This window comes from Acomys russatus, chromosome 24, assembly GCF_903995435.1.
Source record: "Acomys russatus chromosome 24, mAcoRus1.1, whole genome shotgun sequence".
NCBI lineage: Eukaryota > Metazoa > Chordata > Mammalia > Rodentia > Muridae > Acomys > Acomys russatus.
This window is the reverse complement of record NC_067160.1, coordinates 43045042-43072976: the sequence shown is the minus strand read 5'-3', so window position 1 is coordinate 43072976 and position 27935 is coordinate 43045042. Positions and strand designations below refer to the sequence as shown.

Genomic DNA, 27935 nt, shown 5'->3' with positions numbered 1-27935 from the left:
CAGGCAAATGGATAGAACTAGAAACGATCATTCTGAGGTAGTCCAGACCCAGAAAGACATGCATGGTATATACTCACCTATCCTTGGATATTAGCCCATCATAGATATCTTCTGATAGACTCCACCCAGTGGGGGATGGGAAAAGATACTGGGACTAGAAGCTGGACTCTGGGAAAAGCTCTGAGAGTTGTAGGGAAGAGTGGCGGGATGGAAGTCCTAGAAGTGGGCAGGAGCTCCATAGGAAGACCATCAAGGCCTGTGGACCTGGGCACAAACTGATACATCAGTTAAGGACAATGCATGCAGAGAACTAAGACCTGCTGTTGAGATGTAGCCTATGGACTGCCAATTCTCCATGTGGGGTGGGCAGAGGAATACTGCTGCTAAACTTCTAACATGCATTCTGGTGGCCATGGTTTGATCATTGCTCCTCGGCAAGAAGGCCTAGCAGGCACACAGAGGATGGGGATGCCCGCTATCTGATGAAACTTAATAGGGAAGGAGAATAGACAGAAGAGGGAGAGTGGGAAGGAATGGGAAGCTAAGAGGGAAAGGATAACAATCAGGATGTAATGTGAATAAATTATAATTAATAAAAGATACATTTAAAAATTCTTGGGGGAGGAAGGGGTGCTGCTGAGACTGAACCACCAAGCAAGGACCATGCATGGCAAAAACCTAGACACACTGCTCAGATGTAGCAGATTGGCAGCACAGTCTCCTTCTGGGTCCCACAATATATGGATTATGCTATATTTCTTACATGGATTCTGGCCCCCCCCAACGTTGATCATTTCTTCCTGGCAGGGCAGCTTGGACAAGCCACAGAGGAAGTGGATATACGTTGTACAGATGAGACTGGATAGGCTGAGGTCAGTTATAAGGGGAAGAAGGCTTTCCTCTCTGAGGACTAGAGAGAGGGAGAGCAGAGGGAGGGAGGTTGGGATTGAGAAGCAACGAGGGAGGGGGCTACAATTGGGATATAAAGAATTCAAACTGCAGAACAAGCAGGTAACTTATATTGCTAATCCCATTATATGGGAATAGCTGTGAGACTGGCTGAACATGAGTGTCTATGCATACACAATGCTTCTTCTTTGTAACAGAACCCTGTGACTTGTTATTAGATGTCATTTGTTGTATGGCATGAATGAAGGTTTAAAGATGTCTTTCTTCTACTCATACAAAGAACAGAGAACTAGCCTTGATTGTTCTGTGCATCCTACAAACCTCATACATTTATGATTTTAGGACTGTATAAGGCTTGTGAGAAGTTATATGTTTTCAGACCAAAAAAAAAAAAAAAAAAAAAAAAAAAAAAAAAGACTGGATACTGACATTGGATCAGGCCTGACAGGACTCAATTCTCCCAGCATGCTGGATGCTGACATTCTGCATCCTTCATGTTCTAGCACAAAGTGCTTGAGTTGTTGTTCCTCATCAGAACAGGGTAGCTTTGAAGAAAGCTTCCAATCCAATTGGTCCAGCATTCAGACTGTCCCACACAGAACTTTTATTAAGCCTGGAATTCCTCAACATTTAAAAACTGGACCACAAAGCTATTAACTTGTCTAATCATTTCTCCAATTTTATTTGGGCCCCTACAAAGGTATTATTAGTCTCAAATCAGCTGGAAGAAACCTTAAGAGAATAACACCCCACTTCCTTTAAGGGGGTTTGGGTAGGTTTTTGATTGTTGTCTTGTGCTATAGATGTTATTTTCATTGGGAGTTGCTTATAAGGTGCTATTGGTCTTATTCAGGGAGAAATGGATGAGGTTGGATTCAGGGATGTCTCTCTTTTCCTTTATCTTTCTCTCATAGGTTTGGAGGCAGGGGATGAAAAGAGAGAAGGCAGAATATAGAGATAGAGATGATAGGACAAAAAGTAGGTTATTGAATCTACTCCTCAATTAAGGCTTTAATTGTTACTCACAAAGTTATTTTTAATTCATTGGTATAGAATTTTGGCTATCAGTGCAATATAAGCTTAATTTTGATACATTGGTATAGAATTCAAATTTAAGATTATTCTTCACACACATAATATATATTTCTACTCTAATATGAGGTATTGTACCCACTCAAGTCAGGTAGAATACAAGGTGTACTTCTAGTTCTACAAAGTGCTGTTGTAGGCTGTTTAGGATAAGTAAGTTATACAAGTTAATTGCTAGTTGATCAAATCATGGTCATGTCAATTATTCATCTATTTATATTACAATAATATACATCCTAGGTTTAACATATAGATATGATTCTATATATAGATAAGGTAAAATAGTGAGATAAGGTCTTCAAAAACCTCCGAGACTTACAGAATATGGCAATAAAAATGTTTTTACTATTTTAAAGTTTTATTAACAATAAGACAGGTTAACTCTTGGCAGTACCCAGCCTGCTTCAAAGTAGATGATGAGCATCAAAGAACCTCCTTATGGATTTGGCTTCTAATGTGGCAAACCAGCCACTGGGCAAAATGTCCTCGTTTGGGCCACAGAATTCTGCCTAAAAATGGGCAATCTTGGATGCAGGTAGAGTTGACAGAAACTCTGTCAAGACAGGGTAAGCAAATCTTCAATAGTTCCCACCTCACAAATATGTCTGTCAGATATATTGGTCCAGAAACCTGAAGATGATGTTCCAATGTTATAGAGAGTTTTGGGTGACTGCTCAGGCAGCAAATGGTCTTTGCCATTTTTTTTTCACTTTGGAAGTTGCACTTCCTATTTACTCACGTAATTAATTTTATTCCTTCTCAAGTCTCTGATGGAGTTGAAGACCAGATAGTTTAGTTCTATTATTAAGCTTAGTCATTTAGGGGTTAAAATGTTTAGATCTAGATAGATGTTTTAAGTAGACAGATAGAGAGGAGATATGATAGGTATTGATTTACATTCAGAATTTTAGACTCACCAAGATAGGAAAGATGGTTTCTTCAAGGAAGCTAAATACAAATACCCAAAACACTATGAATATAACACTTATATAATTCCTGATTGTTTCATGGTTCTTCTTGCTACATATAGTTTATTTTATATATGCATGATAATATAAATGTATATGTAAAATTTTTTTTAAAAAGAGTTGTTCTTGAAGAGCCACTTCAGAGCAGAATCACCCAGTGTTGCTATGAAATATTTGCAATGATGTTGGAAATGGAGAGAAACAAATATAATCGTGCAGCTTATGTTGCCTCCTGCACTGGGAGCAACGTGGTGTTTTACCTCTGATCCCAGAGGATCCTAACTTTGCCAAGATCTGTGATGTTTGGCAGGCAAATTTGGCTTGTAAATGGGATACAATTATAGATTAATCACAGCAATTAACATAAACACAAAATTACTAATGCAAAGACAATTCAATTATATTGTGACATTCTAAACTGGAAACAAACTAGAACAAAAAACAATATATCTAAGTTCTTGGTGTCTTATAAATGGGTGCTCTCTTGTAGTTTATCACTGAAGCTAACAAACACATGTGTAAAAATGCACTTCTCATCCCGTCCCATGTCTTCTTTTAATTCTGTTGAAGTCTGTGGTACACAGCAAAATATGAACTCTTAACCTACATATTCTCATGGCCTTTTAAAAGTACAAACTAAATCTCAAATAGAGTCCAGAAAGTAATGCACCAAGTACAACAAACATCAGAGGATTAGACCTAGCCAAGATCAGTCCTCAGACATTGCATTGCATCTGCATTTCAGAAAGTTTCATGGAGAGAAACGTGAGCCAGTGGGCCACGATTGTCTCAATGTGTGATTCTATTTGTCTTTTCTTCCTTCTGCTTTTCCTTTTCTCTCCCATGGACCTCACAGTATGAGTGCAATATTCTTAAATACACACAAATCTCAAGTTCCTCTCTTGGAATGACCCACATTTAAGACAGAAGACACTTACTACTTTGTAACACGTAGGCTGAGATTGGATATTTGTCAACTTTCATGTAGTTCTCTGTCATGACCCATGAACCTAGGTTCTAGAATCTTGGCTATGGTAATGAGGGGATGAAGAAAGACAGGCATGCAGAAAAGCAGGGTGGAGATGTATCAGAAGCAACCAGGAAATTCAGAGTATTTATTTTATATATCTGAACCAAGGAAATAATACGTTTATTTTATTTAGCTGAACAAGGATTCAGGTTTAGCTAACCTTTGCCCACAAATCCTGTACAGGGGAGCAGTGTCAAGCTGAAGGCATGCTGGAAGAGAAAACTATAGTTGGTAGATTGTGAACACACTGAGCTGGATCTAATGCACTGGTATGCATGCCATGGCTGTGCTCACTCAGGATTTCATCAAGTTGCCTCAGTTCTACATATCTCCACGAACTAAAATTAAAGGTTTATATTATAAGATATAATTTTGAGTTGAAATTTGAAAATGTATTAAAAGGCCTAATTATAGTGGCATTTTATATTGGATAATGTTTCTGCTAAAGGATCATTTAGATATAAAGTAGATAATATAATATAAACAGTTGAATGTATTAAAAATGGGCAAAATCAGGGCTGTAATCTCTGGTTTGATCCAATTAAAAATACTGGTATGATGCAGAAAAATTCTTTACATTGTTCATAATTAATTATAGATCTTAGGACACTTTCTTAAGGAGCGTTTAGTGCCTACACTGTCTTTTGGTTTGTGTGGAAAGCCGCTATTAGACCTAGGGGCAAAACAAAAAAACAAACAAACAAAAACAACAACAACAACAACAAAAAAAACAAAACAAAAGAAAAAAAACAATACAAAACAAAAACCCTGAAAAAAGCTTTTGTCTGTACTGTGTTCCTAAATGATTGGATTTAAACTCTGGTTGTTATGTGATTTAAAGGCTGTTTAGGGAGTTTTATTGTGAGTAAAGGAATCAATAGTTGTTCTAGAAAAAAAGGTGGGAGGTGCAAATGAAAGTTACAGGAAGAAATCAAAATGACAGAGAGAAGTTAATGATCCTGTCAAGGTCTACTGAAGAGCTGTGACAAATGAGAGTTTGTGTTGTTCATTCTAATTAATGTCAGACGTGGGATATGCCTGACTCAACTATTAAACCCTTGTGGGTAATAAACATCAACTTATAATGGTGAAGAAATTCCCTAGTATTCATCTATATCCATGAATGAGTATAAGAAATAACCTTAACTGATGTATCACTTACATGTGTAGATAGCATTTCTAAATAGCTAAACATTTTCATATCATACTCCATTTAATTTTCATGTATTTCTAACAAGGATAAATGGACCAGCAAAGTCTTCCACATTTTACAACAGCAAATTTGAATGTCAGGTAAGGAATTTTCCTGCAGTTTCATAAAGCAACTGGTAAGGTACCAAATTAAACCTGTGCCAAGTGTATGCTAACTTCTGTTCCATTTTCCTTTGATCTACTCATTATAATCATGCCCATTTAGGGGCCAGTTTTCATTTTCTCATAATAGCAAACAGATTTTCCTGAAATCAATATTCAGGGAGGCAATTTTAAATTCTAATTTATTGTAGAAAAGAAAAAAAAAAAAACCTAGTGCTTACGGAATACAGAGCAAAAGTAATTAAATCTAGAAGCAGAAGCATTCCTCTACCACTGTAAGGCTTTTTAAATAGTTTCATAGACAAATGTTAAATCTGAGTGTTCTTATTTTCTTACTTCTACTTAAATTTTGAATTGTTTTAATTCTAATTCTAGCAAACTGTCCTCCATTTTATCTTGTATGTGTTTTCAAGAACTTAGGTGTTCAATGAACTAAAGAACTATAATAAAATAGCTTCATTGTATGCACGTGTTGTCATTAGATTTATGTTGTTGTTATAAAGCACTAAATGAAAATAAGCTGGGGAATGAAGAGATTATTTCATTTTATAATCTATAACCACAGCCAATGTATCTTAGGTCAGAAACTCAACATAAGAACCTAGAAGAGGAAACTAAACCTGAAATCATGATCACTGCTCACTGGTTTGTAGTCAAGGTCTGCTTAGCTTGCTTTCTCATAAAACTCAAGTCCATTTGCCCAGAGGAGACACTACCCTTAGTGGCCTGGGGCCTTTTCCTTCAATTGTTCATGAAGAGATGCCTCATACACACACTAACAGGAAGTCAGATGGATGCCACTCTTTTAACTGAGGTCTCCTTTTCCAGGTGACCCTATTTTAACAAAAGCAAACTAGCATAGTGTGTGTAAGAGTGTAATTTAAAATACAATAGATGATACAACAAGAATATGAAACAAACATGAATACCTGGACAAAAAGAGCCAAAGAGTTCTGGTCTCCAACATAGGTTTTAAAACACAAAATAAAACAAACAAATAAATCTCAGAATTCAGAGCTGAAAGAAGTCTTAGACATCAAATTGAAAATTTTAACAGAATTTACAGCATCATGAGTGATACTCAAATCCTTTTAACTAATCAAGGCTTCTCCTAATATGTCTATGTACCTCTCTGTCAACAACACTCATGTACTCTGTCAAATTTCAGTGGAAAAATACTGATACAAATAAATGACCACACTCATAATATACATGTTATGGAGGATTGTCACTGTCTGATGTATATCATGCCTTCAATGTAAGATAATATTTTTTCTTTCTTTATATCTGTCCATTTATTTAGCTATTAACTACAGCTTGTCAATTAATATTCAATGTACACAGTGTTTACCATTGGATTGCTTACTTATTATTTAGCTTATATGGTAAATGTATGTACTTTCTCTGAATCTTCCACCAGCATAAGATGAAACTGTAATATCAGTCAACTTAAGTACAAATGAAACACTAAGAATTAGAAACAATTGCAGTAAATTATCTCTGCTTAAATGAAACAAGAGGATTAAGAGTTTGAAGTCATGAACATCGCTGAGCAAATCCCCTTGTTGTGTGGTAGATCATCCTTTGGCTATATGCCCAGGAGTGGTATAGTTGGGTCTTCCAGTAGCACTATTCCCAATTTTCTGAGAGGCACCAGACTAATTTTCAAAGTGACTGTATAAGTTTGCACTCTCATCAGCAATGCAGGAGTGTTTCCCTTTCTCCACATCACTGCCAGCATGTGCTGTCCCTTGAATTTTTGATCTTAGTAATTCTGGTTTTGGCTGAATCTGGGAACAACCTAGATGTCCCTCAAGTGAAGAATGGATAAAGAAATTGTGGTTTATTTACACAATGGAATACTACTCAGCTTTTAAAAATAAAGAAGTCTTTAAATTTTCAGTCAAATGGATGGAACTAGCAATGATCACCCTGATAAGATAATCTAGTCGCAGAAAGACATACATGTTATATAATTACTTAGAAGTGGATATTAACCAAACATGTCCTCTGAGAGACTCCCCCCAGGCAGGGAACAGGACAAATACTGAGACTCTCAGTCAGAGTCTGGGTATAGTGCTGAGAGTGGTATGGAAGAGTAGGGGAATGGATATTAGTGGACCACAAGGAGACCACCAAGGCTAGTGGATCTGGACCCAGGGGGACTGCACGAACCGAGGACAATGCATGCTACGAACCTAGACCTCCTATTCAGATATAGCCAATGGACAGCTCATTCTCCATAGTCATTAGGGGAATGGGGACTCCCTCTGACATGAACTCTTCTGCCCCTGATTTGGTCACTTCTGCTTGGTGGGGAAGCCTGGCAGCACACAGAGGAAGGGGCTGCATGCTATTGGGATGAGACCTTGTAGGCTGTGGTCATATGGTGGGGGAGGTGGTACCCTTTTTTCAGAGGTCTGGGGGGGGGGATAGGGTAGAAAAGAAGGGCATGGTGGAACCATGAAGTCATGAGTAAGAGGATAACAATTGGGATGTAATCTGAATAAATTATAATAAATAAATAAGTAGAAAAAAGGAGTTTGAAGTCAGTCTGGATAATAAATGTTGATAAAGGAAATATAAAACCCAGAAATCATGAGTTGTCAATATATGAGTAATCATGATTGATTCCATGCTTACTGAAAAATAAATAAATTCACTTAGTCAAAAAGTTCACTTGATGAACTCACTGCTGACTATAGAAAAGTCTGAATATTTTCTTAATGTTACGCATACCACTATTGTTGGTAGCATGTTTCCAATTCAAGCTTTAGTGAAGATGTGTTTGTGATAAACAGTCTTTTTTCAGGCCTCATATCATCACCGATCTTGCAATAGAAAAATAAGACATCTAACTTTACCACACTCATTTTGTTACACACACACACACACACACACACACACACACACACACACACACACAGCAAATAGAATAGATGCTGGAAGCAGTTGAAGAGAGGGAATAGGACAGGAGCCTAACATAGATGTCCTCTGAAAGACTTCATCAAGAAGGGAATCCAAGCAGATGCTGAGACTCACAACCAAACTCTGGGCAAGGGCATTTTGAAACTTCAGCTCTTATTCCAGTAACACACCTCCATCAACAAAACCATTATTCCTCATCCTCACAAAGAGTTCTACCAAATGGGGCTAAATACTATGTATATACGAATATGCTCTAAATATTTAATGCTGTATAGAAATCCAGGTAAACTCTACAATTTTACCAACTTTAGTATATTTATGGGTGACATGACAATTAATGTTTCAAATTTTATGCCAGTTAGTTTCCACTATGAAATACTTTTTGGTGAGTATATCTACTGAAATTAATCAAAAGTGGAACTGCAATGGCATTAATTATTTCATATAATACACAGTAGTAATTCTTTCTTTCTTTGATCCAGGAGTGATTTTACTATATGTCATCAACTATCCTGAGCAGACCTGGACTCTCTGACCAATGGGGCATTTAATACTGCAGGAGATGCAAGCTACTGGTAATCACAGATATGTTAATTTGGTTAGGGAATATTTTTTATTTTACTTATGTTCAGACGTTGTTTTCTGTTATTTCTATATTATGATAGATGTTAGAGTTTTAAAACACTTTTTTATCTGCAAAACCTTTTTTCTAGTTTCTTTTATTGAAAATAATTTTTTACAATATATTCTGGTTATGGTTTCCACTCCCCCACCTATTCCCCACATCCTCTCCTATCCTGAATATTAAAAAGGTTTTACTAGGAAATCCTTTACTTTATGCTTGTCTTAGAGATCTGACCATTAAAAAAAGCTATGGTAAAGATAATAATGTCTCAAAGCAGTTATTATCGTAAATTTGAAAGAACTATGAGAATGTTAAAAAAAAAAACGAAAAAATACTTTTACCTACTAAACACATTTCACACCAAATGAGTAAGTAGACCTTCTTCAGACTAGATTGACATCTTCTCTGTTGGAGTTTAGATCACATGCTTTTAACTATGAAAAAAACATTTACCTTATATGACAATAACAGTGCCAAAAACTGAGCTATAAATGTTAAAACTCAAAGTATGACAGTACGGAAAGTAGTAATACAGTAGAAGGTGTCAATGGAGACTCGGGTTTAAAGGAGAGTAAAGAAGGGAGTCTCCTCTCTTCTGAGGGGGAGGGAAGGGAGCACAAGGAAGTGAGAGGGAGGGGGACTGGGAGGAGAAGAAGAAGGGGGCTACGCTTGAAGGTAAAGTGAATAAATAAATGAATTAATTAATTAAAAAGGAGGCTAAAGAAGAAATATAAAACAGAGGATAGCATGTCACAATTTCATCATCTTTCAGGCAGGTATGTGCAATTCTCTCATCTGGGTGAGATATCCTATATTTTAGCCATTGACAATAAAAATTATTGTCTGGTTTAGTGCTCTATCCTCACAGAAGTTCCTGACAGTTTGTATCTATTGTAAATGATGTGTGTAGGTTAGTTCTCCATGTACTAGGGAGGGATACACTAGTTTCTGATAAAAAACAGTTTCAAGAAATTAGTTACTTGTAGGAAAACATAATGTGTGATAATGAACTACCAACCACATTCAGTCAGAAATAAAATTTAAACTTACAAACTGTAAAATTACAAAAAAATGTTCACAATATTGACCACTAGAAGTGAAAAGCAATGTGCAGAAAATGATTATAACAAATGATTTACAGTGACTGACAAAATCACAACATGGTGTGCTGCTCTGGATCGTAGCTTTTTGTGTCTGTGTGGATATAATAATAAGCTGTGTAACTCCTGTCTGTCATTTCTGAGCTAAAAACTGTCCACTTGTAGACAACCAAGACACATTATCTTTAAAAACTCACATTCTTAAAAAAATTGGAAAACCTTTTCCTCATGCACAAGGGAATAAACCAGCCCATTAAAAAAATACATAGCTCTCTCATTACTCTGTGTTTTCTAGCAATCATTTGATTTTCCATATACTGATCGCATTGCCAGCCAGGCATCACACTGAGCCTGAGCTATGTGGGGAAAAGCACAGTTATGGGCCATTGACCCTCTCAGTGTTGAAATCTATTTCCTCTGTCACACTGTGACTACAATGGCTAGCAAAACCATGGAGACTGAATCCATTCTACACCACAAGAAATGATAATGTTTACACAGCTCCTTCTCGAAGCCACTGTAAGATGTAACATGTTTGAAATTGAACTGTGAGTAAATAATGTTTCTCACAAATGCTGGATTATCAGTGTGGCCTAAGGAGGCCTGCAACTAGAGCCTCATCCTTAAATCACAGTAAGGAAAATTTCTCGGGACAGAGGGGAAGGCATCCTATTGGGACTCTAAGTGAGAGACGCATGGGAGAATAGCAAAATAAAAGGATACAGAGGGTCCTAGAAATCTACAAGTAGAACAATATGATAGGCAGATTTGGGCCCAGGGGTCCCGCTCAAACTAAGGCACCAGCCAAGGACAATACAGGAGGTAAACTTTAAACCCCTTCCCAGATCTAGCCAATGGTCAGAACATTCTCCACAGTTGAGTGGAGAGTGTGATATGACTTTCTCACGTACTATGGTGCCTCACATTTGACCATGTCCCCTGGAGGGGGAGACCTGGTGGCACTCAGAGGAAGGACAGCAGGTAGCCAAGAAGAGACTTGATACCCTATGAGAATATATAGGGGGACGTAATCCCCCTCAGGAACAGTCATAGGGGAGGGGAATAATGGAAAAATGGGGGTGGGGGAGGAATGGGAGGATACAAGGGATGGGATAAACTTTTAGATGTAACAAGAATAAATTAATAAAAAAAAGATAAAAAAAAAAGAAAATTTCTCATGCATTATATATTTATGGAAACTATTCAAACACTCTTGAGTCTGGATTTGTGCCTCTGGGGCCATAAAATGCTAATGGCATTTTCTATGGGGCTCCAGCTTCCATTTAGGGAGTACAAGGTACAAGACAGATTTTGGATGCACTGGCAATTCATAAACTGGTTGTACAGTGAACAACAGAAGAAAGGTGTTTATGGAATTTTATCCTGAGAAAGGATGTAGCATTCCTGGACATTAGCACAAGGCAAAAACATACAGTTAATCAGAGGAAAGTCCTGAATCTCCTGACATATTCATATTACAGCCATATGGCCACTCATCCTAGGCAATGCTCTTCTCTTCTTTTTGAATAGTTTAAACATTTATATAGGGGTTCTGAGTTTATGAAAAATTTAGCATAAAATAGCATTCCTGAGTGCTCTAACTGCCTCACTCACAGCTTTATCTGTCAGTAACATCTCACATTAGTTCACATTGCAGCTAATGAATTTACTTCAGTGCATCACTCGGCACTTAGAGCTATAGTTTACATTATATATGTTGTGCAGTTCTATAGGATTTGACAAAAGTATTGTGGTCTGTATTTGTCTGTGTGATGCATGTGCTGTCATTTCAGTGGTATCATTTCCTTCCCCTAATTTACCTATGTATCAATAAAGTACTAAACCCTGGTAACCATAGATCTTTTCCAAAGTGGCACATAGTTTCTTCTTACAAAATTTTGGCCATATATTGAATAGCATTTCCTAAAGATCTTCACATAGTTTAGATGATATTATAATGTTCTGTGCTATGAAACACAATTATAGCATGCACTTCAAGTTACATATATTTAAGGGTCACTGCCTAGTCCTATGGATCAATGCTGACATGCCAAAAAAAAATTCTCTAGCAAGTTGGCTTTAGTTCTACAAGTTCAGGACAAATCACGGTGGGAATTTTATGGTAAATAATAATGTAGGTGATGGGCCTGTTATGCTCACATATACCAATGCTTCAGGAACTGGAAGGCTAGAGAAGGAGAGTTGTGAGCTCCATGCCATAGTTAACCAACATGTTCAAGAGTCACAGCCTTCCTGAGTTCCAAAATAAGACTATTGTTAAATTTTTATTTTTTGAAAAAATGTAGACTAAAGAGTGGAAGGGTGACAGGCTTAAGTTTAAATCCTGGCCGCAATACGTAGTAATTTCTCTTGTTTGTTTTTTGTCTTGGCTTTTTTATTTTTAATCAAGGGCAAGTACTCTTACCTATTCCGGTCTCATGTGTCAAATAACATAAGGGAAAAGTGAAACTCTATGTACCCTCTAAGACACATTATATATATAAAAGGTGCTTAGAGCAAAGAAAATCTTTAGTCACCATGCTTGGTAAAATATCCCTGCATTTCTTTTTAATTTCATCTCTGAACGTCCTTAAAATCATTGGCCCAATAAGAAATGCAAAATATACATTCTGACATAGTACAAAGTACTGTGAAGGGAAGTTATGTACTGTAAAACTGCTTTACTGACACTATGTTTCATATAAATGACAAAACAGTTCAATATTTATATAAATTATGTTATGGTTACAGGATGAGCTTCTGCTATATTGCAAAATCCACTATATTGTAAAATCCATTGGTATGCATTATTGTTTATTTTGACAAAATTTAATAATATAAACTTAAAAATATTTTAAATATGTAATGTTAAATCAAATGATACAATGAGACTGGTAGTAATTTTCTTTAAAAATAGCCTAGAGCTCAGACATGGGCTAAAAGTTCTCTGTTTTACACCCTTGAACTTACGCATTGTCAGTTTGCTTACGTCTGGCTTATCTTTGAATTGTATGAGCGTATGAAGATTTTAGGAGCAAGATGATTTAAAGGAGACAGAGTTTATATCAAGTTGTCCCCTTTTGGGTCTAGGACTTTCCATATCTTCAACTTTTCAAGGCTGTATGCTTAAGATTGACACATCACTAGGGAGCTCTGAAGTATCGGTTCTTCCCAGTGGAATAACCTAAAGATTCTTCTTTAAATTTTGTATGCACAGAAAAAAAAAAAAAAAAGCCGTCATCCATTCAGTTTCAATAATAGTTTTGTTGAGGTGAATATCACCTTCGCCACCATTATGGATGCAGTTGTCTCTGCCATCTTTGTCTTCATCATCATCAATGCTATTGCCATACTTATCTAGTACCGGCAGGCTTCCTATAAAACGCATCAGCATATATATCAGAAAGAAGGCAATTTAATCTCAAGCACTTCATATTCCACAGCAAATAGTCTCATGATATTGGTCCCATACATTTCTCTTCTATTTTCACTGAAGTGGTCTGAGCTTTATTTTTCCAATTATTGTTTTCCTAATAGAAAATTCACTGTATTCAGATATGTATTCATAAGCTTGTTTTTCTTTTCACCATCACCAAAAGCTGAGTGGCTCAGTAGAAATTGATTGTACTTTCAGATTTATGAACAAATCCTCATGAGTCTAAAAGTGCAGATTATAAAAACTTCACTTACTTATGCATTTAAAGTTGAAAGGACAAAGAAGCAAAATCTATGACTTTTGTAGCACCCAGAAGGAGGACATTGCCCTGTCCATCAAGGGAATACAGCTCATCACAGAACAGAGAGAACATCACACAGAAGAATAGCCAAAGGAAAACACGTGCCAGGGGAAAACTTGGACAAAGATAGATATAACCAGTGACTACTGACTGTCCCGCTTCCTGAGAAGAATATGTATACTGAATTTCCTTTGTCATAGCACAACAAGTTAGCCATGTGTATGGCCTGATCAATATCCATTGTGTCTACATATATTTTTATATCCTAAAGGAGAATATTTTGTTAAATTGTGACTGTTAATCCTTTTATACATAGCTGGAGAGGATAGTATCTGCAGACGCTCTTGTCATTTGATTCACAGATTGCTGTGCCAAAGACAAACAAAAAATATGATGGTAAAAAAAGCCTGGAGGTCCCACAGTTTGGCCTTACCTGAATGTATCATGTGTATATATATATGTGTATATACATTTGTATGTCTGGGAGCCAGAATGTGAGATTCCAGTGGGTAAGTATTTACTATAAACCCATTTCCCATTTCTGTGAACCATGTTGTAAAGAAAAAGCAACTGCTTTTTTTCTAATTCTGGATGCCTGGATTCCCTGATTCATAGCAAAGTAAATGTGTATGCTGTGAAATATATACTCATTTAAAATAATCAAATTAATAAGTATGTTAATTCTCATGTATACATTTGGAAGATTGAGCAAGTTGGTTCTATAAGGCAACAAAGAACTTTAAGATAAAAATAAAATAATGTTATAAATGTATGAATCAGACACCACCCCAATTTAGAGATTCTGTGGTCACTGTGGGGTTTTGGACTTTTCAAATAGTGTCTAGACTGACCTCATAAGATGAACTGACATTTTGTTTTTCAAAAAAATCTCATTAAATCAATTTGAATCTAATGGGGATATTTTGTTATAGTTATTATTGAACCTGAGTACAAATTTTAAAATTTCATTTGTATAGAAAGATATTTATCTCACTAAGAGAAGATGCCACGAATCAACTAACATCAATGTTTGCCTTTTCTTTGTGCATGGCTAAATAATCTTGAGTTAACACCACTCTTCCAACTCTTACTTTGACCCTAAAGTGAGGCCAGTTTCTCCATAGTCAAACTACTAAGAGTCTGGCTCAGGGGAAAACAGTTTTGTTCAATTCTCTGCAAGTTTCAGCAGTCCAGCAACGCCAAACATAACTCAGAATAAAGGCATGAAGCTGGTTTCACTTCTTTTATAATTCACTGAATTATACTGTAAGTTGATTTTATTATATTAAAATGTGTTTGTGCAGGCTGAGTGGTCTCAGAGAGTTATTATATTGTTTTAATTTTTGCTCTTTCCCTGTGTGATTTTATAAAGTAAAATTTGCTTGGGTTTTGAAATTTTCATTCATTACCTAAACCATTATTGATCCACGAAATTAAAAAAGGAAGAAACACTGTCTAGTATTTTTAAATGATTCAAAATTTTGGGGGAACTATTCCTCACTGTTCTCTTAATACGTGGTATGTCATACACAATTTTTTTGTATTCTTTGCTCTGTTGAATGCTGTGTGATGTGTCTTTATTCTCTATGATACCTAAGCACTAAGGGAACACACTCATGTACTGCAGCAGCAGGCGTCTTGCCATCTATCCAATGTTTGTTTTACAGAGCTCCCAGTGGAAAACAACTAAAGAACATTTTAAACTACTTGAAACCATAAACATTTTCTCTCTACTGTTAACAAAGACCCTTTTAGAATATAATCTATTCTATGGCCGACAATGAAAAAGCTTTTAGGCCACTTGACAATCATTTTATAAGTGAAACAAAAATGTATTTACCACTACTCAGTATTTGGAAATATTCATTTTTTCCTAGAATGGTGAATCAATCAAAGTAAAAACTACCATCACTTTCATCAAATGTTTTTAAAGGAAATACAGTGATAATAAATATCTTATCAGCTTAATATCATTCAGCATCTCAGCGTCACCTAATATGCTAAAGGCACATATATATTTTAAAAATAGAAAATACTATTCTTCAGACAGAAATTATGGGATTCCAAATAAAAGGAAAAAGAATAAAGAATTGAAACAAACAAAAAAAAATAATACCCTTTCACTTTTCAAACATGCTGAGCTAAGTAAAAGAAGACTGCTCAATTCCTGAGCCCCACGTGTGCAAAAAAGAACTAAGGATGGCAGTTAGAGGAGGTCGGTTTAGCTCGTAAATCATTTGCCATGCCACCTTGCCTGACCTTTTTCATTTCCAGTTAACTGGCCTTCATCTGCTAAAGGCAAGAACCAACCCATTTAGGTGGACAGGCATAACAATTCAGACCAAGACAAGAGAGGAGAGTGCTGTCAAGGACCTCATCTGCACTCAAGAAAAAGCAAGCATAATGTATCACAGCCAGAGGAGCATTAGTGTGCGGGGGCGGGGATTGGCCTGTCTCAGGGCCCATGCGCGATGAATCTAGCTGTTGAACGCTTTGAACTAAGTTCCTGAGTAACCATCCCTGAGGCTGCTTGAGAACTGTAGCTTTAAGTAAGGTAAAAAAATCTCCTCTTTATTTAGGCTGTTGCTGTTGTATTCTGATACTCCCCCTTTCTGAGTGGCAGCACTAATCAAGCTGGGAATTCAGAAGCATTCCTAGGAGGCTAAACAAACATTGGATAGGGTTAATTGAAACAGAATTGTGAGCCTAGTAATTTAGAGACAAGTTTAACAGACCTGCAAAACTTTAATATAATAAAGAAAGAAAGAATCATTAGCAACATAGCAAGGAGGAATGAGCACTTTCCTAACTCTTCCATGATGTCAACATTTTATCTTTTAGTTGAATAGTATTGTATTACTTCCCTACTCTTTCTTCTCCCTCAAACTCTTCCCATGTCCACCCCATTCTCAGCGTAATAGCCTCTTTTTCTTTGGTTTTTATTATTAAATACATATGTGTATGTATATGTATATGAACAAATACAAATAAATACATGTATACACACACACACACACACACACATATATATATATCATACATACATAAAGCCTGCTGGGTATATTTTTTATTATTTATATGTATATGTTTTTGGAGCATTTTCATGATAATATGTTTGGGTATGGTGTTAAACAATTAGAAGGACTACCATACCAGCTGGGGTTAAGTTTTCAGCCAAGGTCAGGAGGAGTGCACTAAGTCACCTGCTTGTCGCCAAACTCATACATTGTTGGCGAAATGTTGAATAGTATTATGAATCCATACCTTTCATTGTGTCCGTTTGCCGAGGACTTTTGCTGTCATAAGCCAATGACTATGAGTTGGTTGAGTCTCTAGCAGTAGGCCTCAGTTCTCTGGACTCATTGTTCTCCGTCTGAGTCTAAGATTGTTGTCTCTGAGGATTTGATAGCTTCTGGAACCTGGCAGATCAAGGCTCATGGATGTTGCTTGGTGGTTGCTTTCACACAAGTTCTTATCCATGCTTGCACGTTTGCCCTAGGCTTCTTCCTGGCCATGATGCTCTCTATGTGATAGCTACTCAAAGGTCAGCGATGTCTGCCAGGACTCCAAACCTGCCTCTGTTTGGACAACACAATAAAGGGAGCCTCCACAGTCATCCTCGGGCCGCCAAGGTCACTACAGCATAGCTGTATCCTCCTGTGAGAGGATCTTGGCATGTGAATGGGATGTGGGCCAACAGTGTGCCCTGCACTTGGTGAACCAGAGGTTGTCTGGTTTTAGCCCCAAAGCAGCACCACCCATCCTTGCTATTTCTTCTGCATCAAGTGCTAGCTCTGGGGCCTGTATTTCTGGAAGTGTTGTGTTCCCTGGCCCCACCACCTGGCATGGTCTTCAGCTGTCAAGCTAAGACCTTCTGCACCCAGGGCTGGTATTATCATGTCCACTGAGCCTCCAGAGTGAACATGAATTGTTAACATTCAAGTAGAAGCTTTGCCAACCATCAGGGTACCAGGCCAATGTCTAGATGTTGTTGGCTTCCAGCCATGTACATGATCCTCACTGCTAATTTCCAGTCCTCTGCTGTCAATGCCACTTCATGTGTGCAGCAAGAGCTCATACTACAGAGAATAGTCACGGAAAAAACTTCCTGGGTAGTGATGTAGTGTTTCTCCCAAAACACCATATACCAAAACAAGTAGCCTGATTCTATATTCTTAAAGACTGTGCCAATCATTCAAAGTCATTTGTTTGTCCCACTGCAGCCATAAAGATTTATGGTTTGAAGTAAATGGAGATTTGGTCTTGTATCAGTTATATTAGCACCAGTACATGGGGTGTGGAGGAGTTACAGGGGTTTACTAGGGAGTGCTTCTCTTGTTGCCCAGGTGGAAACATTTCATCAAGGCTTATCACTGCAGAAACTGTCAGAGAAACTGTCAAACATTCCTAATCAGTGCTATACCTTCAATAACCAGTGCAATAATATGCAGTCTTTTCATAGCTCTTTCAAAGCTACCATGGAGTGTTCAAAGTACTGGCACAAGCAGAGTCTATAGGAGCACCAACTTTTAGACTGATAGTTCTTTTGCTCAAGACACCTCAGGTAGCAAGAGAGAATTCTCAGAGCTGCTAATTAGGAAGTTGCTAGTGTTTGTGCTTATTTGCAGGAAGATGAACATGAGAAGCAGTAGTTACAACACAAGCTCAGCATTAACACTGACAATCATTTTCACAGTGCTTAGAAAAAGGTGGGTCCCCTAGTTTGTCTCAAGTGGACTTCTGAACTCCAGGCTTACCCAGAATCAGTATGCAGAAACACACACACACACACATACACACACACATCACTTACACATTCTTGGGATGTTATACATTCTGTCACCAACTCCGGGAAAGGAAATTTGAATCTCAGGATGGCAGGGCTTCCAAAGTAGTCTAGCCCAAGATGAGTAATGCTAATGTCTAGTTAACTATCCATAAATGTAATTGGTTGCAGGGAAGGGCATTAGATTCACCCAAGGATGTAAGAGTTAAAAAAAAAATCATGATAGATAGGAAAATTCATAGACATTTAAATAATTTAGATTGAATGATACCAGTAAGAATTTGTTAAGACATAAAAACATTGGTAGTATCTTTAGCACAATGAACAAAATCTTCAAGCTTAGGGATGGTCTTATTATAAGAAGTATATAAAGGGTTAAATCACTGATACTTTCCCTTTGGAAAATGGATGCAGAGGGATACCATTTGAATTTAGCATTAATGTGTAAGATCTGGTATTTTCCAACAGTATAATAATCATCCTAAATATAATTTTACTGATGGATTTTGTATAATAACCATTTAATTTTCATCTTTAAATGTATATTTTATTTATTATAATTTATTCACATTATATCCTGATTGTTATTCCCTTCCTTTTATCTTCCCATTCCCATCCTCCCTAGATCTTCTGCCTATTTTCCTCCACTAGACTTCTGATGGGGTTGGGGGGCTCCTACCCCAACTGGCAACAGCCTATTAGTTCTCACCAGGATAGCCTGCATCGCTCTCCTCTGTGTGCCCAGTAGGCTGTCTTGCCAAGAGACAGAGACCAAATCATGGGCACCAGAGTGCATGTAAGGGGTTCAGCAACAGTATTCCCCTCCCCCAACCCCTGCCACTTGGAGAATTGGCAGTCTGTCCTTACATCTCAACAGTTTTGCAGGGTCTCTGTGTCTATATTTGCAGGCCTTTATGGTCTCCTCTGGAGTTCCTTTTCCCTCCTGAAGCTGCCATGCCCCCATTCTTCCCTACAACTCTCAGAGCTCTTCCCAGAGTCCAGCTTTGAGTCCGAGTATCTGTCCAGATCCCCCACTGGGTGCAGTCTCTCAGAGCACATCTATACAGGGTTAATATACACTTGTAAGTGAGTATATACTATGAGTGTCTTTCTGTGTCTGGGTTACCTCACTTAGGATGATCCCCTCAAGTTCTATCCATTTGCCTGCAAATTTCAAGATTTCCTTGTTCTGGTAGCTGAATGATATTCTATTGCACATATGTACACAGGGTCTTTATCCATCCTTTGGTTGTGGGACATATAGATGGTTTCTAGTTTCTGACTATTACAAATAAAGCTGCTATGAACATAGTTGAGGAAATGTCCTTGTCAAATGGTGGAACATCTTTTCTATATATACCCAGGAGTGGAATAGCTGGGTCTTGAGGTACCACTATTCCCAATTTTCTGAGAAAGCACCAGATTGATTTCCAAAGTGGTTGTACACATTTGCACACCTACCAGCACTGGAAGAGCATCCCCCTTTCTTTACATCCTTGCCAACATGTGCATTTACTTGAGTTTTTCATCATAGACATTCAGATAGGTGTAAGATGTAATCTCAGAGACATTTTTATTTGCATTTCCCTAAAGACTGGGGACATTGAGCATTTCTGTAAGTGAATCTAGGCCATTCTATATTCCTCTGTTGAGAATTCTCTGTGTAGAGCTGTACCCAATTTTTAATTGGATTATTTGTATACTAATCATTTTCAAAGAAACTTTGAAATTTGCAGGTGTTTGAATAGAGGTTACAATGGACATGAAGTATTGAGAGTAATTTTTAAAAATATCAAAATTCTTCCATTTTAACTTGAAATATTTTCTGATGAAGAAGAATATACATGCAGACTCTGACAGACAGCATATTATCCCAGCATTTCAAGAAAAGGGAAAACATTCTTATCTTGTTGAATGGAACATAAAGTCCTATAGGCATTAGGGAAATTAGAATGGAGGGTTCTCAATGCCTAAAAGGAGAAATTGATATCATAAGTTGGAGCAATCTCAAAGATAGCAATCTAGTGTGCTGAAAATTTAGCCACATTGCTTTGTTTATTACTGTTGGATTCATAATACCAGAATATTATTCAGTCTATGACTCTATCAATGGATGAATGAATAAAATATTATATATACTTTCACACAGTAGAAATTTAACCACCCGTTAATAAGAATGAAATCTTATAATTTGTAGAAACATGGAGGAGTTGTAGGACAAATCATATATATATATATATATATATATATATTCCTTGATATGCAGAAACTGAAAATTGATTCTTTATGCATAGAGAGAAAAGTATTGCTTTCTTGATCCCAAGCAGGTGGACGGGAGTTGGATATTTTGTTACTGGGTCACCATTAGATAAAGGTATAAATGCAAGTATGCTATAGTATATGATGGCACTATGATTAATGCTTACACTAATTATATACTTGATTAGCTTCATACTTTCTAAAAGAGAGAAATTTGAATAACCTTAATACAAAGAAATAAGAAACATTTGAGACATGCTAATTACTCAGTTTCATCAGTTGAATCCTTATTACCAGATCCCATAGTACTTCTCAGATGTATGCAGTTCTTCAAAAGCACTTTTAAAAAACAGGAAAGAAATTATAGATACTATTGTTGAACAAGAGTGTACCCTTGAATGTAGAAAATTATCAGAACCTATAACTCTATTGGAGTTGTGAAGCAGGTTAAGAAGTCAACGTTTTAATTCTCTTATAGATATGAGTAGGTATATAGCCTTCCCTTACAAAGTGATGGATCATACAATGTCCAAGCTGTAAGATTTCAAACACTATGCAATCTGGGAATTCCAGATGAGTACATTACCAGCCAAGACTGTGACCTGTACAGAGTCCTGCCTTCACAAACTTCTTCAAGCTCAAACTCATTAAAACATTAGTGCCCCAGCTCTGTAAGTAAAAGCTGTAGATTCGGGTATTTCCAGACTGTACTCTTTTTCCCTAATAACCATCTAGTTTCAGGTTATATTGTACCCTTACTTTCAGTACTATTTTGATAATTACACCTCATGAAGAAATTCATGTCCGTCGGAGGTCTGGGGTGAGAAGACTTTGTTCAGGTGGAATCTGAAGGGCACAATTAGAATGAAAAGCAGACTTGCCTCACTTCCCATCTCAGCTAATCCCCATTGACCCAGCTACGACATGGCCCTGAAGCAAGCCTTCTCCACACTGACAGAAGAAACTATGATGCAACTTTACTTTTTTACCCCTTTGTTTTCTGAAAACAATGACGTCAATGCAAAAGCATGTCTATGCAACTGTCCAAAAGTAGTTTTCTGTTTCCTTCTTCTTTGGTGAGGTTCAGATAATGCTAGCTCAAAAGATAGCATCTTAACATTTGAAGAAATAGCAGAATGTAAAAAGGCAAACAATAAAAACAAAAAAAAAAATTCTGACATTTTCATTTACTTCAGCTCAGTTCCCTACTCTTGATGAAACAGGGCTTTCCCTGCCCAGTTCATCAGCATCAGCTTCTTTCCATCTATTCTACTAATCCACACGTAGAGGCTTTCTTCTTTAAATGTAGCATAAAATCTACAAGTTCTGTCCTTTTGGTTTTCAGTTTTGAGGACCCATATGTTATTTTGAAAATAATTTGTACTTTTGTCTGCTTTCCTCCTGTTAATATGTTTTTGTTAGAGAGAGAGAGAGAGAGAGAGAGAGAGAGAGAGAGAGAGAGAGAGAGAGAGAGAGAGAGAGAGAAACTGCTGCTGCTTTGGAGTTGGGTTTATGGAAGGATCAGAGGACCCAGGAGCTATGGGGGGGGGGGGGGGGCGGTGAGAGGGATTAGAATCTGTTGTATAAAAATGTTCCCAATTAAAAAAAAAACACAAAACAGAATTATTTTTTCATCTCCAACCTACACCAGAAAAATTATCAAAATCTTCATATCCTATGCAAGATTTCGTAGCTTAATAAAATTTAAAATAAATGAACTTAGGAATGTATCAATGCCTGAGTGGAGTATTTCCTCCCTTTCTTTCACAAAGCCACAGCTGCTCTGCTTTTCTCCTTCATTATCCCAATACCACTTTGTTTTCATTCCTAAGAGATATCTCACTTTTCCTATTTGTCTTGTATTCCTTAATACCTTACTATAAATAACTGTAGTCCACATGGCATATGTCCTTTGAGGAAATAGTTCAGTAGAAAGAGAATCTCAAGAAAATGAGATGTGATCTGTGATGGGGTAAGATATAGTTCTTGACCATTAAACAAGCAGAATCTTAGAGGCCACCTGAAAGACTAGCTGGCTTTTGTGTTGGTTGCACAACCTCTAAGCAACATTCCAACACTAATAGTTCCTCAGCAATAATTTATAGGTGATTTTTTAAAAAGCCATTGCAAGGAATGTTGTTGAAAATTTGAAAAGAAGAAGAAAGCCTTGAGAAATATCTTTTTAAATTAGTCTGAAGTAATAAGTTGAAGTAATTAATTAAAAATTGAACATCATTAAAAACATCTTTTTGGTTTATTTGTGTTGAGATTGGCTCCAGGCATGAGAGCCCATATGACATTAGTCTTCTGTCTCCAAACCTTAAAGAAGTAAAAAACAACAGAGAATAAAATGTAAAAGCTAATGCTGCTAATCTTGGAGCAGCTGGGATCATGACTGAAAACTGAAGTCAGACCATACAAAAAATATCAGAGCACCTATTGTGACAAATGGCACCCAGCAAAATTTCATTTAAGCAGTCACAATACCCAAGGAACCCATCAGAGAATGTGAGCAAACATCGTAGGACTTTCAATTTCTAATTCTGCTTACAAAATTACGATATATGGCTCTTTCCTGTAAGGACAGTGAGAAATAAGTTGACTGCAAACATAAAATATGCTGTTGCTAAAAATGAGATGATGTTCATATTATGTTACATTTCAGTTGTCAGCTTTATTGAAAAGAGTCACATGATCTTTGTTCTTAAGAAAGGCAAAGGCTGTAGTGAGTAGAAAGAGAGAACGCAGCAGGTTCACCTCTGAACATTTAGACAGACAAGACTATCCGAGGGCAATTTGAAATTCAATTATCACCATCGGGGGGGGGGGGGGGAATCTTGCAAGTACATACATTTCTAAAAGGATTCCAAAAGAATGCTGTGAGCACATTTGTAAATCTCAATTCTTTCTTACCACCCTTATCCAACCACCCAAACAAATCAGTTTAAATACAACTTCTTTTACTAATGCCTTTTGAAGCATCGCTGCAGTAAAGTAACCATCTGCTGCAAACACAAATAGAGCCTCATTCAAGAATTATGTTACACGGGCTTCCTAGCAAAGTTCTTACATGCAAGCTGTTCTTGTCAAAATCAGAACCATTGTGATGATGCATCTTAATATTCAATCAGACTTTAAGTAAAGAGTGACAAAAGTCCACATATGGATGACAGCTGTTTCTTCAGTAAATATTTTCCCCTTTATTGAATGGAGGCTTATGGCAGTTTAGGATAAGTTCCATAAGACATTTCAGCCGAACTGCCTGAGGACTATGGAAATGACAGGAAAAAGAAAATTCCACTTTTCCAATCTGCTGCAATACGCATATTCAGAAACAGCAATCCCTTCAGCTAAAGCGACAATCCATGTCGTTGATTCACAGTCTCCTTTGCTAACACTGCTGAACTGGTGAACTGGGCCTCTTCGCTATTCTCCCCTCTAATTATACTGCCATGTTTGCAAAACATAGGAATCGTTTCTATATAGATTTTTCCCAATATATGAGCAAATTTAAACATTTGTGACCATAATTTTTTACAGGCAGTAAAATGCTTTTAAAAGATTAATGATTCTATTATGTAAAATAATGTCTTATCATGGCTGTTTTTAAACCAACAATGTGAATCACAAATTAAAAAGCTAATATATATATAAATAGATTCTGCTGAGTTCATTAATATCATAATATCATTAGGCAAAAATATCAATATTTACTGGAGAAGTAGTCTGAATTCACAAAGATATCTTAATGTTGCAGTACTTTGAACATATATTGTATTTTTGTTTATAAATCCTAAATACTATGCTGACTCAAGTAGATTAACCGTGTATCTTTCAATAAGCCTCTGTGAAATTTCTGACTCCAAGGTTCCTTGCTAAGCAACAAAAACTCTCTGCCTTGAATATGATACTACTACACTGAAGTTCTCTGGAGACCACAAGCAATTTTCGGATAAAGAGAAGGTTGTTGGTGCCTTAGGCTAGGTCTGTGGTATAACTTTACATATAGCTCACTTTTCTTTCTGTTTTGCTGGTACTAAAGTCAACACCTTTCTGTTGTTCTTATTTTAATAATGTTAGTGTCTTATTTCCTATAAAAGCTTATGTTAGACTTTGATCCCTTTTAATGGGACCCTTTCCAGACCACAGATGTTGAAGGTGATGTTCTTACCCTGCAATGGGATCTGCTGCTATGGCCTTAGGATTGTGAAGCTCCAATTCAATCAGGGTGACACACACAGAGCCATTGTAATTGCAAACAAAGATCCGGTCACTGACATGGTCCACGAAGTAGAAGTTTCTGGTAAGCCAGTCAATGGCCATTTGTTCCACATCTGAAAAAGACATGAAGAATAACTCAGCCACAGATGCAAACCTTGCATCATATCCAGGATACACAATTCTGACCAAGCCATTACCGAGAGCACCTTAAAATACAAGTGGTTTCTTTTTGTCATTCCAATAAATCCCACATATGTGTGTGTATGTATGTACATATTATAGCATATAACATATGATATATTGATATTTATATTTAATAGGTTCTGTGACACTGGAGAACACTAACTAATAAAATGGTGATCAAAACAGAGACCCACAAGTGGTCAATGGTACAGAGAATAAGAGGTTGTGCCGTGCTCTGCTCTAGAATGGTTATCTAGTTTACTCCCCTTTTCTTTAAGGCTCAGGAGTCATTGCAGAAGAGGGTGAATGATTTTAAGAATGATGGACTTGGAAACTGCAGCAAACTGGCCCTTGTTGAGCATGTGACATAGCATTGACCAATGACTTAGAGAAGCTGTACAGTATCAGTGCAACCCAGATCCCAGTTTGGATAGGGCAGGCACGGATAAAGACCTCTTGTACTCTGAGGGGCTATTGGAAACTTATGGCTCCCTTGTAAGGCAAATACGGTTCTTAGGCATGTGGTTCCTGAAAGGGTACCCATGATCTAGTAGGTCATACCACACCAATGAGCACACAGCAGTAAGTGGACTCAGAGGGTTGAAAATAGGCTTCATCAGACATGGGAAGGGAGAGATTGTGGATAAGTTGGGGGGTGGGGATGGGTTTGATCAAAACACATTATATGTATGTGTAGAATTCTCAAACATTAAGCACTAAAATAGAATGGAAAAGATACAGAAATTATAGGAAAAGAAAGCTGTACGTTAACTTTGCCCAGAGAATGGTACCCAAAAATTAAGTAAAGCCAAGGAGAGGTGATGGATTTCTTCAATGACATACCTAGGTATGAAGAAAAGAAGAATAAAAAGACTTAATCAAGGATTCTTATTCTCTATAGTGCAATACCATGTTACACAATGAGGACGGAACTATTTCATATCTGTACTATCTAATGAAGTAACTAACCACCATCTTTATTAAAATTTAACTTTTGTGTCTGGAAAAATGAATCATCAGTGCATTGCATTTCAATTAATTCCATTTCAAATTCAAATAACGTTGATGGCTAATAGATACAATGGACAGAACAGTCACATTAAATTGTATGTGTTCTTCTTGGGTATACTTATTTTATAGTTCCACAGGTCTTACACTGTAGTTTGTAGTGTAATTTTATATAGTCTCGTAAATCTATAGTGTATGATTTGTAGTTATAGAAAAATCATCTCAATGATGTAATTGTATGAGATATTAAATACTTATATCTATTCCACTATTCTTTTGTTAACGTATTTCTTAAATACTCAACAACTTAAATTAAAAATGAGCTGTAGATGTTTCTCATTCTGTAGAATGCCTGTCTTTAAAGCAAAAGGTTCTAGATTCAACCTCCAGCAGCACAAAAACCAGGTATGATTATGCTTGCCTGCAATCATAGCACAGGGGAGGTGAGAGGGGCATAGCGAGAAGAAATTCAAGCCCATTCCCAGCTATATAGCAAGACTGAGACCTTCTTAGCTACATGAGACACTGTTCAACCCATATCCCTAAGAACACCTAAAAGCCTTAAGTAGCTAAAAATACGTATGGTACCAATTTCCCAACTGCTTTTAGAGTACTAGTGCTGCTCTGGATTCTTGGATAATGCCATAAATAAAGCTTGGACCCATCTTTATAGTAAGCCTCCATGCTTTTAACGTTTGAAGATTACTGCCATCCTACTTATGTTTCAGGAAACATGCCAAGGCCCCAATGATGATTTGCTAATATCACAGATGGAACAAAATCCCATGAATATTTTATTTTATGTGTACATATACTTCTATGGTAAATAGTAATTTATCTGTACTAAACAAGTAAGAAAAATAACAATTAAGAATAATGAAACTAAACATGTAAGAAAACTAACAATTAAGAATAATAAAAATAACAGCAGCAACTTGTAATAAAACTTAGGAGAATGTGGTCTCTCCAGCTCTGTATCTGTCAAAATACCTTATGATACTTATTTGATTCATATTGGCCACAGGAACTTAAAATTGTGGAAAGTGAAAAAATGGCTCAGAAGAAGCTAATATACATTTCAATACTCCCTCCCTCAAACTTGGTATGTATCTGTGATCAACTGACCAATTGGTGTGGTGTGGCTCAGAACAGATTGCCCCAGAATATGGCACTGTGATGGTCATTCTTCGTTGGCAACTTGATATACCAGGGAAAGAGCAGCACAGTTGAAGAACTGCCTCTATCAGTCTGGCCTATTGGCAAGTCTGCGATGTATTTTCTTGATTGCTAATTGATTTAGAGTGGCCCAGCCCATTGTGGTCTTACCATTCCTAGATAATTGTGTTGAAACTGTGTAGGCTATATAGCTGAACATGAATCTAGGAGGAAGCCGGTAAGCAGCATTACTCTTTGGTTCTTATCTCTGCTTCTCTTTGAATTTCTGCCCTGGCTTTACTCAATTGCACCGTGGTTTCCACTTCAAGTTCCTGCCTTTGCATCCCTCAGTGGTGGATGGTAATCAGTAAGTCATAGAAATATTTCATCTTAAAGTTGCTCTGTGTCATTGTATTTTATCACATCAACAGAAAAGTAAAGTAGAAAGCCACCCATGAAGATTTGATATGTAAAGCTGAAGGAGTTTGAAGAATATGAGGTCTCTCTGACACATACCATCTGAGGCAGGTCAGAAGACTCAAGTGGGAGGTTATTTCCAAAGGAAAGAAGCATCTGTGTTCCAAGGAAAGAATAAACTCTTTGAACGTTCTAATTACTATGTT

At 37.0% G+C, this 27935-nt stretch overlaps 1 protein-coding gene across 1 annotated transcript in view; it reads right to left on the bottom strand.

Moving 5' to 3' along the window:
- Positions 1 to 27935, bottom strand: part of Lrp1b (LDL receptor related protein 1B) — a 1950158-nt gene that overhangs the window by 914078 nt on the left and 1008145 nt on the right. The window contains exon 7 of the mRNA XM_051166335.1: positions 24917 to 25079. Within this exon, the coding sequence (XP_051022292.1) occupies positions 24917 to 25079 (163 nt within the window). The remainder of the gene's footprint in view (positions 1 to 24916; positions 25080 to 27935) is intronic.